General features: G+C 46.7%; 1 protein-coding gene across 2 annotated transcripts in view; it reads left to right on the top strand.

Annotated features, from left to right (window-relative positions):
- LOC135536580 (glutaredoxin 3-like) overlaps window positions 1-19,212 on the top strand; it is a 40,034-nt gene that overhangs the window by 8,594 nt on the left and 12,228 nt on the right. For both annotated transcript variants that reach the window (XM_064962874.1, XM_064962872.1), the window contains exons 3-6: window positions 4,393-4,467; window positions 10,134-10,338; window positions 16,483-16,655; window positions 19,114-19,175. In XM_064962874.1, the coding sequence (XP_064818946.1) occupies window positions 4,393-4,467; window positions 10,134-10,338; window positions 16,483-16,655; window positions 19,114-19,175 (515 nt within the window). The remainder of the gene's footprint in view (window positions 1-4,392; window positions 4,468-10,133; window positions 10,339-16,482; window positions 16,656-19,113; window positions 19,176-19,212) is intronic.

Genomic DNA, 19,212 nt, shown 5'->3' with positions numbered 1-19,212 from the left:
TTAGGACCTGACGGAGGGACAGTAGAGCCCTGAGTACCAGGCCATTAGAACCTGATGGAGGGACAATAGAGCCCTGAGTACCAGGCCATTAGGACCTGACGGAGGGACAGTAGAGCCCTGAGTACCAGTCCATTAGGACCTGACGGAGGGACAGTAGAGCCCTGAGTACCAAGTCATTAGGTCCTGATGGAGGGACAATAGAGCCTTGAGTACCAGGCCATTAGGTCCTGATGGAGGGACAGTAGAGCCCTGAGTACCAAGTCATTAGGTCCTGATGTAGGGACAGTAGAGCCCTGAGTACCAGGCCATTAGAACCTGATGGAGGGACAGTAGAGCCCTGAGTACCAGGCCATTAGGTTCTGATGGTAGTTGGCAAGTTGGGTACAACCAAAGCAGGTGCTGAGTGTATAAAAGGGGATTACCATGACTTAACGGTCACGTAGAAGTAGAACTTTTGAATTTGACTTGACTCATGACTGCCGGTGTGGCAGTAATAAGGTCACTGCAAAAGCCCCAGATCCAATTGTTCTTATTTTTTTTATTTGTAAGAGGTTGTCCGTTGGACAAACTGAGGTTTAAACCCCCCTCACACTTAGGAAGGTGTAAATCATTCCATTTAATTCAGAGTTTTATTTGGTCAAATAAGGTATACTATGGCCAAGCAAACTTACAAAAAACAGATGTATTCGGGGGGGGGGGGGGGATTGGTATTACCCAGAATACATCTAAAACCTTTAGGATCCATCCCGTTCTGAGATTCATGGGAAGATTATTTAAATGGTTCACCTTACATATCGTTGAGTGCCTAGTTAACTTTTTATTTATTTTATTTAACATTTATTTATCTTTATATATATATATATTTGTTTGTTGTCCGTTATTAAGTACGCTAAATATTTTCTATGTTTTGTGGTCCACTTTTGCTGTAGATCACAAGTTAGTCATATTATTATTTATTTGTAAGGTTTTTTTCCCATTTATTTTATATCCTGAGATTTTAGAAGATGTAAATTTCCGTTCATACTTCACTGCTTTTGACCAGAGCCCACAGGTGCAATGTTCTATGTACACTAACTATATTTAATTTTATCTTTATTTTATTTAACGAGGCAAGTCAGTTAAGAACAAATTCTTATTTTCAATGACGGCCTAGGAACAGTGGGTTAACTGGTCTAGGAACAGTGGGTTAACTGGTCTAGGAACAGTGGGTTAACTGGTCTAGGAACAGTGGGGTTAACTTGTCGAGGAACAGTGGGGTTAACTTGTCGAGGAACAGTGGGTTAACTGGTCTAGGAACAGTGGGTTAACTGGTCTAGGAACAGTGGGGTCAGCTGGTCTAGGAACAGTGGGTTAACTGGTCTAGGAACAGTGGGTTAACTGCCTGTTCAGGGGCAGAACGACAGATTTGTACCTTGTCAGCTCGGGGATTTGAACTTGCAACCTTCTGGTTACTAGTCCAACGCTCTTAACCACTAGGCTACCCTGCCACCCCATATAAGGGAATATGGTGTCATTTTAAATCACATGCTATTTGTCAAACGTTATTTGTCACATACACATGTTTAGCAGATGTTATTGCGGGTGTAGCGAAATGCTTGTGTTTCTAGCTCCCAACAGTGCAGTAATATCTAACAAGTAATATCTTAACAATTTCACAACAATAAACACAACACACAGAAGTAAAGGAATGGAATTAAGAATATATAAATAGTTGGACGAGCAGTAGATTGATATTTGATCCTACATATTGTACACTGTAAAACAGCTTTTTTCTTAATTTGTGTTTCAAGTTATTTTTTCTCTCCAAATTATGAACAATATTCCTACATATACGAGTCTGCAGTTCCTGTACCAGCCTCGCTTGTCTCTGACCAATCAATAGCACTGTTATTACCCGTGTCACATGGAAACAAGCATTTTACTATAAATATTTAGTGACTGTGTTTTTCCATCCTCATAGCAGTATTTCACTGCGTTGATGTCGGTTGTGTTCATATAGCCTGTGTCTGTCAGCCATAATGCCTCGTGGATCAGGAACGCCAACAGCAGCGTTCTGCTCCAGGCAGGACACAAGGGAAGTCTGTAATCGCCTGTCTGTAATGGCTGGCTGCGACAGCCTGGGTCAGTGATTTATGGATTACAATATGTGCTCGCTAAATATGATTGAACAATCTCTCTGGGTCAATTTGTGCATCAATGTTTGTTTTCTTTCCTTCTTTGCCTGGGGGAAAAAGCCCTGTTTGTGTGGTGCTCCGGTGTAGCTTTAAAAGCCCTGTTTGTGTGGTGCTCCGGTGTAGCTTTAAAAGCCCTGTTTGTGGTGCTCCGGTGTAGCTTTAAAAGCCCTGTTTGTGTGTGTTCCAGTGTAGGACGGTAGCTAACTTGACCTTTAAATAAAAAAGTTAACCCCTGTTGATCGGGGCGGCAGGGGAGCCTAGTGGTTAGAGCGTTGGACTAGTAACCAGAAGGTTGCGAGTTCAAACCACCGAGCTGATAAGGTACAAATCTGTCGTTCTGCCCCTGAACAGGCAGTTAACCCACTGTTCCCAGGCCGTCATTGAAAATAAGAATTTGTTCTTAACTGACTTGCCTGGTTAAATAAAGGTAAAAAAATAAAAATAAAAAAAATATCAGAAACATCATTGTGTTTCCTCAAATGAAGCCTATTGTTTTTTACACATTGAATTGACTTGAACATGTGAGAAATATTTATAAATATTTAATGATTTTAAAGTAAATGAAAACTTGGAACTATTTTATTCCTCTGTTAGTTTGAGGTGTGTGTGGTCACACCAGTTCCTTTAATTTGATCCTGGTGGATTACCACTGTCAAGAACAAAGCAACTATCCATCACCAATCATAGATCACAGCACCCCGAGCAGAGCAGGAGATGGTGCTGTTCTGCTCTCTCATTTGTCTTGCTTGTTAGACATATCAAAGTGGTGAATGTGTGCTTTATTTTCTCCCTGAAGGGTGATGCCTGCTGGCTAAATAAACCTGGTGTTGAGGGGAAATTCAGTGGGGTGCAGTGGGGTTCTTCATGTGTGGATGCAGACATTGTTTGATGGCTTGGAAAGGGAACAAAGGGGTATCGACATTTATGTGGATGATCCCTCATTCACTCCATCTCTTTCTCCCTTCCTTTTCCCTGCTTTGTCCTTTCTCTCCCTCCATCCCTTCCTCCCTCCTTCCCTCCTCTCTCTCCCTCCTCCATCCCTTCCTCCCTCCTTCCCTCCTCTCTCTCCCTCCCTCCATCCCTTCCTCCCTCCTTCCCTCCTCTCTCGCCCTCCCTCCATCCCTTCCTCCCTCCTTCCCTCCTCTCTCTCTCCCTCCATCCCTTCCTCTCTCCTTCCCTCCTCTCTCTCTCCCTCCATCCCTTCCTCCCTCCTCTCTCTCTCCCTCCATCCCTTCCTCTCTCTCCCTCCATCCCTTCCTCTCTCTCCCTCCATCCCATCCTCTCTCTCCCTCCATCCCATCCTCTCTCTCCCTCCATCCCATCCTCTCTCTCCCTCCATCCCTTCCTCTCTCCCTCCATCCCTTCCTCTCTCTCCCCCCATCCCTTCCTCTCTCTCTCCCTCCATCCCTTCCTCTCTCTCCCTCCCTCCTCTCTCCCTTTCTTCCTCCCTCCTACCCTCCTCTCTCCCTCCATCACTTCCTCCCTCCTCTCTCTCACCCTTCCTCCCTCCTACCCTCCTCCCTCTCTCTCTACCCCTTTCTCCCTCTATCCCTTCCTCCCTCCTTCCCTCCTCTCTCTCTCCCTCTATCCCTTCCTCCCTCCTTCCCTCCTCTCTCTCTCCCTCTATCCCTTCCTCCCTCCTTCCCTCCTCTCTCTCTCCCTCCATCCCTTCCTCTCTCCTTCCCTCCTCTCTCTTTCCCTCCATCCCTTCCTCCCTCCTCTCTCTCTCCCTCCATCCCATCCTCTCTCTCCCTCCATCCCATCCTCTCTCTCCCTCCATCCCATCCTCTCTCTCCCTCCATCCCATCCTCTCTCTCCCTCCATCCCTTCCTCTCTCTCCCTCCATCCCTTCCTCTCTCTCTCCCCCATCCCTTCTTCTCTCTCTCCCTCCATCCCTTCCTCTCTCTCCCTTCCTCTCTCCCTCCATCACTTCCTCCCTCCTCTCTCTCACCCTTCCTCCCTCCTACCCTCCTCTCTCTCCCTCTACCCCTTCCTCCCTCCCTCCTCTCTCTCCCTCTACCCCTTCCTTCCTCCTCTCTCTCTCCCTTCCTCCCTTCTCTCTCTCTCCCTTCCTCCCTTCTCTCTCTCTCTCCCTTCCTCCCTTCTCTCTCTCTCTCCCCCTTCCTCCCTTCTCTCTCTCTCTCCCTCCACCCCTTCCTCCCTTCTCTCTCTCTCTCCCTCCACCCCTTCCTCCCTCCTACCCTCCTCTGTCTTCCAGCTGGAGGCAGAAGCAGTGCCAGAGGTATCAGAGAAATATGAGATTACCTCAGTCCCGACCTTCCTCTTCTTTAAGGTGAGTCTTATTACCTCAGTCCCGACCTTCCTCTTCTTTAAGGTGAGTCTTATTACCTCAGTCCCGACCTTCCTCTTCTTTAAGGTGAGTCTTATTACCTCAGTCCCAACCTTCCTCTTCTTTAAGATGAGTCAAGTAGTGTAAAAACTAAGTTCCACTGCTTGGCCAAAAGTATTATTGGATTCGGCTATTTCAGCCACACCCGTTGCTGACAGGTGTATAAAAAAAAAATCAAGCACACAGCCATGCAATCTCCATAGACAAACACGGGCAGGAGAATGGCCTTACTGACGAGCTCAGTGACTTTCAATGTGGTACCGTCATAGAATGTCACCTTTCCATCAAGTCAGTTGGTCACATTTCTGCCCTGCTAGAGCCGCACCGGTCAAATGTAAGTGCTGTCATTGAGATATGGAAACGTCTAGGAGCAACAACGGCTCAGCCGTGAAGTGGTAGGCCACACAAGCTCACAGAACGGGATCCGTCGAGTGCTGTAACGCGTAAAAATCGTCTGTCCTCAGTTGAAACGCTCACTACCGAGTTTAAAACTGCCTCTGGAGGTAACGTCAGCACAATATCTGTTCGTCGGGAGCTTCATGAAATGGGTTTCCGTGGTTGAGCAGCCGCACACAAGCCTAAGATCACCGTGCGCAACGCCAAGGGTTAGCTGGTTTGGTGTAAAGCTCGCCGCCGTTGGACTCTGGAGCAGTGGAAACGTGTTCTCTGGAGTGATGAATCACACTTCACCATCTGGCAGTCCGACAGACAAATCTGGGTTTGGCGTATGCCAGGGCAACGCTACCTGTCCCAATGCATAGTGCCAACTGTAAAGTCTGGTGGAGGAGGAATAATGGTCTGTTTTTCATAGTTTGGGCCAGTGCAAGTGAGGGGAAATCTTAACCATACAAAATACAATGACATTTCTAGACAATTCTGTGCTTCCAACTTTGTGGCAAAAGTTTGGGGAAGGCCCCTTTCCTGTTTCAGCATGACAATGCCCCCGTGCACAAAGAGAGGTCCATACAGAAATGGTTTGTCGAGATCGGTGTGGAAGAACTTGACTGGCGTGCACAGAGCCCTGACCTCAACCCCATCAAACACCTTTGGGATGAATTGGAACACTGACTGCGAGCCAGGCCTAATCGCCCCAACATCAGTGCCCAACCTTGCTAATACTCTTGTGGCTGTATGGAAGCAAGTCCCAGCAGTAATGTTCCAACATCTAGTGGAAAACCTCCCCAGAAGAGTGGAGGCTGTTATAGCAGCAAGGGGGGGGGGACCAACTCCACATTATGGCCATGATTTTGGAATGAAATGTTCGATGTGTCAACATACCTTCGGTCATGTATTTTGTGTGTATAAACACAGCAAAAAAAGAAACGTCCCTTTTTCAAGACCCTGTCTTTCAAAGATAATTCGTAAAAATCCAAATAACTTCACAGATCTTCATTGTAAAGGGTTTGAACACTGTTTCCCAGGCTTGTTCAATGAACCATTAACATTTCATGAACATGCACCCGTGGAACGGTCGTTAAGACACTAACAGCTTACAGACGGTAGGCAATTAAGGTCATAGTTATGAAAACTTAGAACACTAAAGAGGCCTTTCTACTGACTCTGAAAGATGCACAAGGTCCCTGCTCATCTGCGTGAATGTGCCTTAGGCATGCTGCAAGGAGGCATGAGGACTGCAGATTTGGCCAGGGCAATAAATTGCAATGTCCGTACTGTGAGAAGCTTAAGACAGCGCTACAGAGAGACAGGACGGACAGCTGAACGTCCTCGCAGTGGCAGACCACGTCTAACAACACCTGCACAGAATCGGTACATCCGAACATCACACCTGCGGGACAGGTACAGAATGGCAACAACAACTGCCCGAGTTACACCAGGAACACACAATCCCTCCGTCAGTGCTCAGACTGTCCACAATAGGCTGAGAGAGGATGGACTGAGGGCTAGTAGGCCTGTTGTAAGGCAGGTCCTCACCAGACATCACCGGCAACAACGTCGCCTATGGGCACAAACTCACCCTCGTTGGACCAGACATGACTGGCAAAAAGCGCTCTTCACTGACGAGTCGCGGTTTTGTCTCACCAGGGGTGATGGTCGGATTTGCGTTTATCGTCGAAGGATTGAGCGTTACACCGAGGCCTGTACTCTGGAGCGGGATCGATTTGGAGGTGGTGGGTCCGTCATAATCTGGGGCGGTATGTCACAGCATCATCGGACTGAGCTTGTTGTCATTGCAGGCCATCTCAATGCTGTGCGTTACAGGGAAGACATCCTCCTCCCTCATGTGGTATCCTTCCTGCAGGCTCATCCTGACCCGACCCTCCAGCATGACAATACCACCAGCCATACTGCTTGTTCTGTGTGTGATTTCCTACAAGACAGGAATGTCAGTGTTCTGCCATGAGCCCGGATCTCAATCCCATTGAGCACGTCTGGGACCTGTTGGATCGGAGGGTGAGGGCTAGGGCCATTCCCCCCAGAAATGTCCGGGAACTTGCAGGTGCCTTGGTGGAAGAGTGGGGTAACATCTCACTGCAAGAACCGGCAAATCTGGTGCAGTCCATGAGGAGGAGATGCACTGCAGTACTTAATGCAGCTGGTGGCCACCAGATACTGACTGTTACTTTTGATTTTGACCCCCTTATGTTCAGGGACACATTATTCAATTTCTGTTAGTCACATGTCTGTGGAACTTGTTCAGTTTGTCTGTTGCTGAATCTTGTTATGTTCATACAAATATTTACACGTTAAGTTTGCTGAAAATAAACACCGTTGACAGTGTGAGTGACTTAAAAAAAAAATCGTTGCTGAGTTTATATCTATCTTCCTACCTACATACAGTACCAGTCAAAAGATTGGACACCTTTTCATTCCAGGGTTTTTCTTTATTTTTTTTACTATTTTCTACATTGTAGAATAATAGTGAAGACATCAAAACTATGAAATAACACATATGGAACCATGTAATAACCAAAAAAAATGCTAAACAAATCTACAAATATTTGAGATTATTCAAAGTAGCCACCCTTTGCCTTGATGACAGCTTTGCGTACTCTTGGTATTCTCTCAACCAGCTTCACGTGGAATGCTTTTCCAACAGTCTTGAAGGAGTTCCCACATATCCTGATCAGTTGCTTTACTGAGGTTGCGAGACATTACAAGCCAAGAAATTGTGAGCAACATTATTCCGTTGCGAGCAACAACTTTTGATTGCTGATATAGTCAGAACCGTGCACGAGGCCTGTCTGCCCTCTCGCTCCGTCCCTCACTAGCTCGCTATGAAAGATGCCAGGGTTTTGTGTTCTCGGAAGTACGACAACAATCACATCTCCCCCATTCCAAAAAAATGCTGGATCTTAGGAGTCGATTCCTGGCGGAATTGAATCTTGACACCCCCTGAAATAGGGGTCGACTCTTCACCGCTACGTCATCGTCGTTAACAGTTGGACAAATGGCAGAGAAAGGCCAGCGACAGCAGAACTGTACGACAATACTTTGAGAAGTTGAATGAGAAGGAAATGCAGACTTTGTGAGGTGGAATTGAGGTTCAGTAATAGTAGAGCAGGTAGAATGCTTCACTGTCTGAACGGGACTCACCGTGAGACCCAGGTCTGAGAGGGGACTCACCGTGAGACCCAGGTCTGAACGGGACTCACCGTGAGACCCAGGTCTGAGAGGGGACTCACCGTGAGACCCAGGTCTGAGAGGGGGCGCACCGTGAGACCCAGGTCTGAGAGGGACGCACCGTGAGACCCAGGTCTGAGAGGGACGCACCGTGAGACCCAGGTCTGAGGGGGACTCACCGTGAGACCCAGGTCTGAGGGGGACTCACCGTGAGACCCAAACCGCTGCTGCCAGCAGCACAGCTGCATTTGTTGTGTAGTTTTTTTAATGAATTTATCTTGTCGTTTTTAACGGAAAACTGGAAGAAAAAAACCTGTGTTTGAAATAAGCATTTATCGTGTCAAGTTCATTAGTTCTATTTTTCATTTTTTTTGTACAGTATGGTAAGTAGCATGCTGCCCTTGGGATGACTCTATCAGCCTTCGAGGCTGCTGGTAAGTGCTTGTCTGTTAGGAGAGGTAACACACACTGGGTATCAGGATCAGTAGGAGAATAAACCCTAGTTTACAGCTTCTCCACAGTTAGTACCATAATAACCTAGTTTACAGCTTCTCCACAGTTAGTACTATAATAACCTAGTTTACAGCTTCTCCACAGTTAGTACCATAACCTAGTTTACAGCTTCTCCACAGTTAGTACCATAATAACCTAGTTTACAGCTTCTCCACAGTTAGTACCATAATAACCTAGTTTACAGCTTCTCCACAGTTAGTACCATAATAACCTAGTTTACATCTTCTCCACAGTTAGTACCATAATAACCTAGTTTACAGCTTCTCCACAGTTAGTACCATAATAACCTAGTTTACAGCTTCTCCACAGTTAGTACCATAATAACCTAGTTTACATCTTCTCCACAGTTAGTACCATAATAACCTAGTTTATAATAACCTAGCTTCTCCACAGTTAGTACCATAATAACCTAGTTTACAGCTTCTCCACAGTTAGTACCATAATAACCTAGTTTACAGCTTCTCCACAGTTAGTACCATAATAACCTAGTTTACAGCTTCTCCACAGTTAGTACCATAATAACCTAGTTTACAGCTTCTCCACAGTTAGTACCATAATAACCTAGTTTACAGCTTCTCCACAGTTAGTACCATAATAACCTAGTTTACAGCTTCTCCACAGTTAGTACCATAATAACCTAGTTTACAGCTTCTCCACAGTTAGTACCATAATAACCTAGTTTACAGCTTCTCCACAGTTAGTACCATAATAACCTAGTTTACAGCTTCTCCAGTTAGTACCATAATAACCTAGTTTACAGCTTCTCCACAGTTAGTACCATAATAACCTAGTTTACAGCTTCTCCACAGTTAGTACCATAATAACCTAGTTTACAGCTTCTCCACAGTTAGTACCATAATAACCTAGTTTACAGCTTCTCCACAGTCAGTACCATAATAACCTAGTTTACAGCTTCTCCACAGTTAGTACCATAATAACCTAGTTTACAGCTTCTCCACAGTTAGTACCATAATAACCTAGTTTACAGCTTCTCCACAGTTAGTACCATAATAACCTAGTTTACAGCTTCTCCACAGTTAGTACCATAATAACCTAGTTTACAGCTTCTCCACAGTTAGTACCATAATAACCTAGTTTACAGCTTCTCCACAGTTAGTACCATAATAACCTAGTTTACAGCTTCTCCACAGTTAGTACCATAATAACCTAGTTTACAGCTTCTCCACAGTTAGTACCATAATAACCTAGTTTACAGCTTCTCCACAGTTAGTACCATAATAACCTAGTTTACAGCTTCTCCACAGTTAGTTCTGTCAGGCCTTCACTGAAGATTTAACATGCCAAACATTAAACTGGGAGAGGACTCCTGTCCTTGAATCTCTTTCTCGCTCTCTTTTTCTCGGCCTCTCTCTCTTTCTTGGATCTCTCTCTCTCTCTCTCTCTCTCAACCCTCCTCCTCTAGAATAATACAAACATGCAAACAAAAAGAAAAACCATTACGTTAAAATATTAATGTTATTTTTCTTTCTCCACCATCCTCTGGTGGGTCTCAGGGTGGCCAGAAGATTGACAGGCTGGACGGAGCTCATGCCCCGGAGCTGACCAATAAGGTCCAGAGGCTGTCGGTCAGCTCGGGGGGGCTGGGCGGGCCAGGGGCGGAGCCCCCTAAAGAGGACCTTAATGAGCGTCTGAAGAGACTGATCAACGCAGCACCCTGCATGCTCTTCATGAAGGGATCCCCCCAGGAACCCCGCTGCGGTAAAGAGAGAGAGAGAGAGTGTGGGGGTGTGGTCTTCATGAACAGGCTCCCGCTGTGGAAAACACACAGGGGCCAGGCCTGGTAATTAGAGAGAAATAGGGGGATTGGTGGTGGTGATGGAGGAGGAGAGGCAGGCCTGGTGGAGGAGGAGAGGCAGGCCTGGTGGAGGAGGAGAGGCAGGCCTGGTGGAGGAGGAGAGGCAGGCCTGGTGGTGGAGGAGAGGCAGGCCTGGTGGAGGAGGAGAGGCAGGCCTGGTGGAGGAGGAGAGGCAGGCCTGGTGATGGAGGAGGAGGGCCTGGTTGGAGGCCTGGTTGGAGGAGGAGAGGCAGGCCTGGTTGGAGGAGGAGAGGCAGGCCTGGTGGAGGAGGAGAGGCAGGCCTGGTGGAGGAGGAGGCCTGGTGGTGGAGGCAGGCCTGGTGGTGGAGGAGAGGCAGGCCTGGTGGTGGAGGAGAGGCAGGCCTGGTGGTGGAGGAGAGGCAGGCCTGGTGGTGGAGGAGAGGCAGGCCTGGTGGTGGAGGAGAGGCAGGCCTGGTGGTGGAGGAGAGGCAGGCCTGGTGGTGGAGGAGAGGCAGGCCTGGTGGTGGAGGAGAGGCAGGCCTGGTGGTGGAGGAGAGGCAGGCCTGGTGGTGGAGGAGAGGCAGGCCTGGTGGTGGAGGAGAGGCAGGCCTGGTGGTGGAGGAGAGGCAGGCCTGGTGGTGGAGGAGGGGCCGCTGATTATAAGTATCAGCTTTTGGTTCAAGGCAGTTTGCAAACATCTAACGTTACATTTCAGGATGAGGTGAAAAATAACACTTATGGGTTTAGATTTTAAACTAAAATGTATCTCTAAATATTTTCCATCTTCATAAAGACGCCAAGTTGTAGTGTTTGTGAACTCTAGTTTAATCTAATCCCCACCGAGCCACGTGAGGCTGTGACTACGACCTCGCTCGTTCTTTAAAGAAGCCCTCTAAACCTGAATTTAAAGGTTACACACTCATACACCATGTTAAACACATGCTCCTAACACATTACACACTCTTTGTGTGTGCGTGTGTCTTGTGTCTGTGAGTGTGTGTGTGTGTGTGTGCCTGTGAGTGTGTGTGTGTGTGTGTGTGTGTCTTGTGTCTGTGCGTGTGTCTTGTGTCTGTGAGTGTGTGTGTGTGTGCCTGTGTGTGTGTGTGTGTCTGTGCGTGTGTCTTGTGTCTGTGAGTGTGTGTCTGTGTGTGCCTGTGTGTGCCTGTGAGTGTGTGTGAGTTTGTGTGTGAGTTTGTGTGTGTGTGAGTGTGTGTGTGTGTGTGTGTGTGTGTGTGCCTGTGAGTGTGTGTGTGTGTGTGTGTGTGTGTGTGTGTGTGCCTGTGTGTGTGTGTGTGTGCCTGTGTGTGTGTGTGCCTGTGTGTGTGTGTGTGTGTGTGTGCCTGTGTGTGTGTGTGTGTGTGTGTGTGTGTGTGTGTGCCTGTGAGTGTGAGTGTGTGTGTGTGTGTGTGTGTGTGTGTGTGCCTGTGTGTGTGTGTGTGTGCCTGTGTGTGTGTGTGTGAGTGTTTGTGTGTGAGTGTGTGTGTGTGTGTGCCTGTGAGTGTGCGTGTGCGTGTGCGCCTGTGAGTGTGTGTGTGTGTGTGTGTGCATAATAACCTAACTTTCCTTGAAATAAGAAATCAGCTTTTTTATGTTCCTTTTTCCTGGAGCTGTAAGGTCTGTCTGCAGTGCGCGACCCCCCCCTGACCCTTTAGGAGAAGGAGAGAGGGGCAACAACCCCTCGCCAATCAATCGTGCGTGTCTGGGTCTAGGATAGAGAGCCTCTAGCCAGAGAAAGCAGCTGGGCCTGGTGTAGTAGAAACAAGTTAATATAGTGGCATGTAGCTGAATAACCATTAGTTAGGGGCCTCTAGCTGTTTTATAATGAATTCCCCCGTGAATGAATGAAGTATCAGAATGTGAGTTTCACTGCAGGCTCTACATGCAGGCAACATATCACCCCTCCTCTCCTCTACTCCTGTTCCCTCTTTCTGTTCCCTTCTCTTTTTCTCTGCCTCTCTCGCTTTCTTTCTTGATCGCTCGCTCTCCTCTCTCCCTCTCCCTCTCTTTCTCCTCTCTTTCTCCTCTCTTTCTCCTCTCTTTCTCCTCTTTCTCCTCTCTCTCCCTCTTTTTCCTCTCTTTCTCCTCTCTTTCTTCTCTCTCCCTCTCCTCTCTCCCTCTTTCTCCTCTCTCTCCCTCTTTCTCCTCTCTCCCCCTCTTTCTCCTCTCTCCCTCTTTTTCCTCTCTTTCTCCTCTCTTTCTTCTCTCTCCCTCTCCTCTCTCCCTCTTTCTCCTCTCTCTCCCTCTTTCTCCTCTCTCCCCCTCTTTCTCCTCTCTTTCTCCTCTTTCTCCTCTCTCTCTCCCTCTCCCTCTTTCTCCTCTCTCCCTCTTTCTCCTCTCTCCCTCTTTCTCCTCTCTCCCTCTTTCTCCTCTCTCCCTCTTTCTCCTCTCTCCCTCTTTCTCCTCTCTCCCTCTTTCTCCTCTCTCCCTCTTTCTCCTCTCTCTTTCTCCCCTCTCTCTCTCTTTCTCCCCTCTCTCTCTCTCTTACTCCCCTCTTTCTCCCCTCTCTCTCTCTTTCTCCCCTCTCTCCCTCTCTTACTCCCCTCTTTCTCCTCTCTCTCGTTCTCTCCCTCCCCCTCGTTTCCATCTGTCTATTCCCCTCTGTCACAGTCTCTTCTCAAACACTGACTCATGTGTCAAGGACATAACACACATCTGCCTCATATTTAACCAGTGATCCTGTCCATGCCAATGTGGACCCATGTCAGTATCTGCCTCATATTTAACCAGTGATCCTGTCCATGCCAATGTGGACCCATGTCAGTATCTGCCTCATATTTAACCAGTGATCCTGTCCATGCCAATGTGGACCCATGTCAGTATCTGTCTCATATTTAACCAGTGATCCTGTCCATGCCAATGTGGACCCATGTCAGTATCTGCCTCATATTTAACCAGTGATCCTGTCCATGCCAATGTGGACCCATGTCAGTATCTGTCTCATATTTAACCAGTGATCCTGTCCATGCCAATGTGGACCCATGTCAGTATCTGTCTCTTATTTAACCAGTGATCCTGTCCATGCCAATGTGGACCCATGTCAGTATCTGCCTCATATTTAACCAGTGATCCTGTCCATGCCAATGTGGACCCATGTCAGTATCTGCCTCATATTTAACCAGTGATCCTGTCCATGCCAATGTGGACCCATGTCAGTATCTGCCTCATATTTAACCAGTGATCCTGTCCATGCCAATGTGGACCCATGTCAGTATCTGCCTCATATTTAACCAGTGATCCTGTCCATGCCAATGTGGACCCATGTCAGTATCTGTCTCATATTTAACCAGTGATCCTGTCCATGCCAATGTGGACCCATGTCAGTATCTGCCTCATATTTAACCAGTGATCCTGTCCATGCCAATGTGGACCCATGTCAGTATCTGTCTCATATTTAACCAGTGATCCTGTCCATGCCAATGTGGACCCATGTCAGTAGTAAGATCCACTGCATTAGGAAAGTATTCAGATCCCTTGACTGTTTCCACATTTTGTACGTTACAGCCTTGTTCTAAAATTGACAACAACAAAAAATGTCTCATTTCCTATCAATCTACACACAATACCCCATAATGACAAAGCAAAAACAGGTCTAGAAATTTTTGCTAATTTAATAAACATAAAAAAAACTGAGTATTCAGACCCTTTACTCAGTACTTTGTTGAAGCACTTTTGGCAGCAGTTATAACCTTAAGTCTTCTTGGGTATGACGCTACAAGCTTGGCACACCTGTATTTGGGGAGTTTCTCCCATTCTTCTCTGCAGATCCTCTCAAGCTCTGTCAGGTTTGATGGGGAGCGTCGCCGCACAGCTATTCTCAGGTCTCTCCAGAGATGTTCGATCGGATTCAAGTCCAGGCTCTGGCTGGGACACTCAAGGACATTCAGAGACTTGTCCTGAAGCTACTTCTGTGTTGTCTTGTCCGTGTGCCTAGGGTCATTGTCCTGATGGAAGGTGAACCTTTGCCCCAGTCTGAAGTCTTGAGTGCTCTGGAGCAGGTTTTTATGAAGGATCTCTCTGTACTTTGCTCCTGTCATCTTTCCCTCGATCCTGACAAGTCTCCCAGTCCCTCCCTCTGAAAAACATCCCCACAGCATGAGGCTACCACCACCATGCTTCACCGTGGGGATGGTGGCAGGTTTCCTCCAGACATGATGCTGCCACCACCATGCTTCACCGTGGGGATGGTGGCAGGTTTCCTCCAGACATGATGCTGCCACCACCATGCTTCACCGTGGGGATGGTGGCAGGTTTCCTCCAGACATGATGCTGCCACCACCATGCTTCACCGTAGGGATGGTGGCAGGTTTCCTCCAGACGTGATGCTGCCACCACCATGCTTCACCGTGGGGATGGTGGCAGGTTTCCTCCAGACATGATGCTACCACCACCATGCTTCACCGTAGGGATGGTGGCAGGTTTCCTCCAGACGTGATGCTGCCACCACCATGCTTCACCGTGGGGATGGTGGCATGTTTCCTCCAGACGTGATGGTTGGCTTTCAGGCCAAAGATTCAATCTTGGTTTCATCAGACCAGAGAATCTTGTTTCTCATGGTCTGAGTCCTTTAGGTGCCTTTTGGCCTACTAAGCGGGCTGTCATGTGTCTTTTACTGAGGAGTGGCTTCCGTCTGGCCACTCTACCATAAAGGCCTGATTGGTGGAATGCTGCAGAGATGGCTGTCCTTCTGGAAGGTTCTCCCATCTCCACAGAGGAGCTCTGTCAGAGTGACCATTGGGTTCTTGGTCACCTCCCTGACCAAGGCTCTTCTCCCCTGATTGCTCAGTTTGGACGGGCGGTCAGCTCTAGGAAGAGTCTTTGTGGTTCCTAACTTCTTCCATTTAAGAATGATGGAGGCCACTGTGTTCTTGGGAGAATTACTTAAAAATCATACAATGTGATTTTCTGGATTTTTGTTTTAGATTCTGTCTCTCACAGTTCAAGTGTACCTATGATAAAAATTACAGACCTCTACATGCTTTGTAAGTAGGAAAACCTGCAGAATCGGCAGTGTATCAAATCAAATCAAATGTATTTATAAAGCCCTTCTTACATCAGCTGATATCTCAAAGTGCTGTACAGAAACCTGCCTAAACCCCCAAACAGCAAGCAATGCAGGTGTAGAAGCACGGTGGCTAGGAAAAACTCCCATGAAAGGCCAAAACCTAGGAAGAAACCTAGAGAGGAACCAGGCTATGTGGGGTGGCCAGTCCTCTTCTGGCTGTGCTGGGTGGAGATTATAACAGAACATGGCCAAGATGTTCAAATGTTCATAAATGACCAGCATGGTCAAATAATAATAAGGCAGAACAGTTGAAACTGGAGCAGCAGCACGGCCAGGTGGACTGGGGACAGCAAGGAGTCATCATGTCAGGTAGTAGTGAGGCATGGTCCTAGGGCTCAGGTCCTCCGAGAGAGAGAAAGAAAGAGAGCAGGAGATAATTAGAGAACGCACACTTAAATTCACACAGGACACCGAATAGGACAGGAGAAGTACTCCAGATATAACAAACTGACCCTAGCCCCCCGACACATAAACTACTGCAGCATAAATACTGGAGGCTGAGACAGGAGGCGGCTGAGACAAATACTTGTTCTCCCCACTGTATATATGTATATACACACTTTGTATGACTTAAAAATGAATGTGATGATACCAGGCTAGAGTTTGGGACCATCTTTATTTTAGCTTTTAACTTCATGTCTTATTCATGTGTTTCCAAATGGCCCTTTTTATATGAGGGTAACAAACATGCTGCTGACCAAACTCATCTGCAATTATGTCCTGATTTAATATCCTGACTCTGTTGTTCCTGTTAACATACAGAAACATTGAACGAACAACCTGATTTAATATCCTGACTCTGGTTGTCTTGTTCATATGAACATACAGTAACATTGAACTAACAACCTGATTTAATATCCTGACTCTGTTGTTCATATGAACATACAGTAACATTGAACGAACAACCTGATGATTTCTCCTCAGCCGTCAGATTGTAGTCCTACTGAAGCACCTTGCTATCCAGTGTAACAGCCATGTCTTTACACTGGGTTTCCGAACTCACTGTGTTCTCCCCGTCACCCAGGCTTCAGCCGTCAGATAGTGGCGCTCTTCAAGGACCATGCGATCCAGTTCAGCAGTTTTGACATTCTGTCAGACGAGGAAGTGAGAGGGGGGCTGAAGACCTTCTCCAACTGGCCCACCTACCCTCAGGTTTACGTCAATGGAGAACTCGTAGGGGGACTGGACATTGTCAAGGTGAGTCGTGTTAAACACGCATTTTTCTTTTCCAGAGAACTGAGGCGAGCGAGCGAAAAACAAAACAAACATGGACAACAACAAACAAATGATAAATGTAACCCTTGTAAAAAAAACAACAACTTAATAACCTTGGTATAACACCTAGAGATTTGAGCCTTTTGGTGTAGTGGTTTTAGAATGACCAAGACCAGGGTTTGAGTCCTCGTCAGGATACCCTTCTAATGAACTACATTGGTTTCAGCAGACGGATGGCACTATTGACAGCATGGGGCGGCAGGGTAGTCTAGTGGTTAGAGTGTAGGGACGGCAGGTAGCCTAGTGGTTAGAGTGTAGGGACGGCAGGGTAGCCTAGTGGTTAGAGTGTAGGGACGGCAGGTAGCCTAGTGGTTAGAGTGTAGGGACGGCAGGGTAGCCTAGTGGTTAGAGTGTAGGGGCGGCAGGGTAGCCTAGTGGTTAGAGTGTAGGGACGGCAGGTAGCCTAGTGGTTAGAGTGTAGGGACGGCAGGTAGCCTAGTGGTTAGAGTGTAGGGACGGCAGGTAGCCTAGTGGTTAGAGTGTAGGGACGGCAGGGTAGCCTAGTGGTTAGAGTGTAGGGACGGCAGGTAGCCTAGTGGTTAGAGTGTAGGGACGGCAGGGTAGCCTAGTGGTTATAGTGTATGGACGGCAGGTAGCCAAGTGGTTAGAGTGTAGGGACGGCAGGTAGCCTAGTGGTTAGAGCGTTGGACTAGTAACCGGAAGGTTGCAAGTTCAAACCCCCGAGCTGACAAGGTACAAATCTGTCGTTCTGCCCCTGAACAGGAGGTTAACCCACTGTTCCTAGGCCGTCATTGAAAATAAGAATTTGTTCTTAACTCACTTGCCTAGTTAAATAAAGGTTAAAAAAAAAATAATAATAATAATGTTCAAGGGCATTGTTCTGTCATTCATCATAATGGATGTTCTATGTGTAGCATTCTATTAAAGTAATCAGGCCCTGTCTTTAGTGTGTTGATCTGCTTCAGCTTCTGTTCAGTTTGAACTACATTTCTACATTTAACACAATCTAGCATGAACAATATAGTTAGACAGCTGACGCGAGCACAAATCACATCATAATTGTCTTCAGGAAATGTACTTCTCGAGTCATATTTTTCTTACATTTTTAGATGTGTTCACTGCAGGCTTGACGAGCAGCTGTTAAGTTGCAGAGTCTCATTTAAATACATGCCCAGATCAACCTGAGGTATCCACCAAACAAGTTTTACAGCACCATAATCCAAAAAGGGAGGCTACTAAATTGTTTTCCTGTTACTGTTCGACTCACAAAATATAATTTAAATTCCCAGGATTTGATTCACCGCGATCAACTACCGAATCCCAACGACTACAACGGCAAAGTGAATCATTCCATTTGTAAAAAATAAAAAATAAAATAAAAAAATTGGGGGGACTGAGCAGTTCTGGACTGGTTCCGACCGATACTTCTGTGTACAGTGGGCTCTGTGAATGGCGCAACATCAATTGCTTTTACACTCCTTAAAAGCGCTGGTTGTCCCGATTTTTCTTCTATTCAAGCGCGGCCATTTGCATGGGGAGCGACACGTGACGTTTTCTGGCCTATCCAGACAAAGGAAATGATTTCCTGTTTGTGCTGTTCAGTGAAGGGAGTAGTACACAGCGTTGTACGAGATCTTCAGTTTCTAGGCAATTTCTCGCATTGAATAGCCTTCATTTCTCAGGACAAGAATAGACTGACGAATTTCGGAAGAAAGTTCTTTGTTTCTGGTCATTTTGAGCCTGTAATCGAACCCACAAATGCTGATGCTCCAGATACTCAACTCGTCTAAAGAAGGCCAGTTCTATTGCTTCTTTAATCAGGACAACAGTTATCAGATGTGCTAACATAATTGCAAAAGGTTTTTTTAATGAACAATTATCCATTTAAAATGATAAACTTGGATTAGCTAACACAATGTGCCATTGGAACACGGGAGTGATGGTTGCTGATAATGGGCAACTGTACGCCTATGTAGATATTCCGTTAAAAAATCAGCCGTTTCCAGCTACAATAGTCATTTACAACATTAACAATGTCTACACTGTATTTCTGATCAATTTAATGTTATTTTAATGGACAAAAATGTAGCTTTTCTTTAAAAAACAAGGACATTTCTAAGTGACCACACACTTTTGAACGGTAGTGTGTGTGTGTTAGTGTGATTCAGACTGTAGGTGTGTGTGTTAGTGTGATTCAGACTGTAGGTGTGTGTGTTAGTGTGATTCAGACTGTAGGTGTGTGATTCAGACTGTAGGTGTGTGTGTTAGTGTGATTCAGACTGTAGGTGTGTGTGTTAGTGTGATTCAGACTGTAGGTGTGTGATTCAGACTGTAGGTGTGTGTTAGTATGTAGGTACAGTAGAACAAAGGGCCTCTGCAGTGACCCAGTGACCCATCTCCGTGTTGATACCTGTTGTAGGAACTCGCTGAATCTGGAGAGCTGGAGAACACCTGTCCCAAGGCTGTCACACTGGAGCACAGGTAACACACACACACACGCACACACACACACACACAC

This window comes from Oncorhynchus masou, unplaced genomic scaffold, assembly GCF_036934945.1.
Source record: "Oncorhynchus masou masou isolate Uvic2021 unplaced genomic scaffold, UVic_Omas_1.1 unplaced_scaffold_638, whole genome shotgun sequence".
Classification (NCBI taxonomy): domain Eukaryota; kingdom Metazoa; phylum Chordata; class Actinopteri; order Salmoniformes; family Salmonidae; genus Oncorhynchus; species Oncorhynchus masou.
The sequence above is the reverse complement of the archived record's forward strand: the minus strand, read 5'-3'. Positions and strand labels throughout refer to the sequence as shown.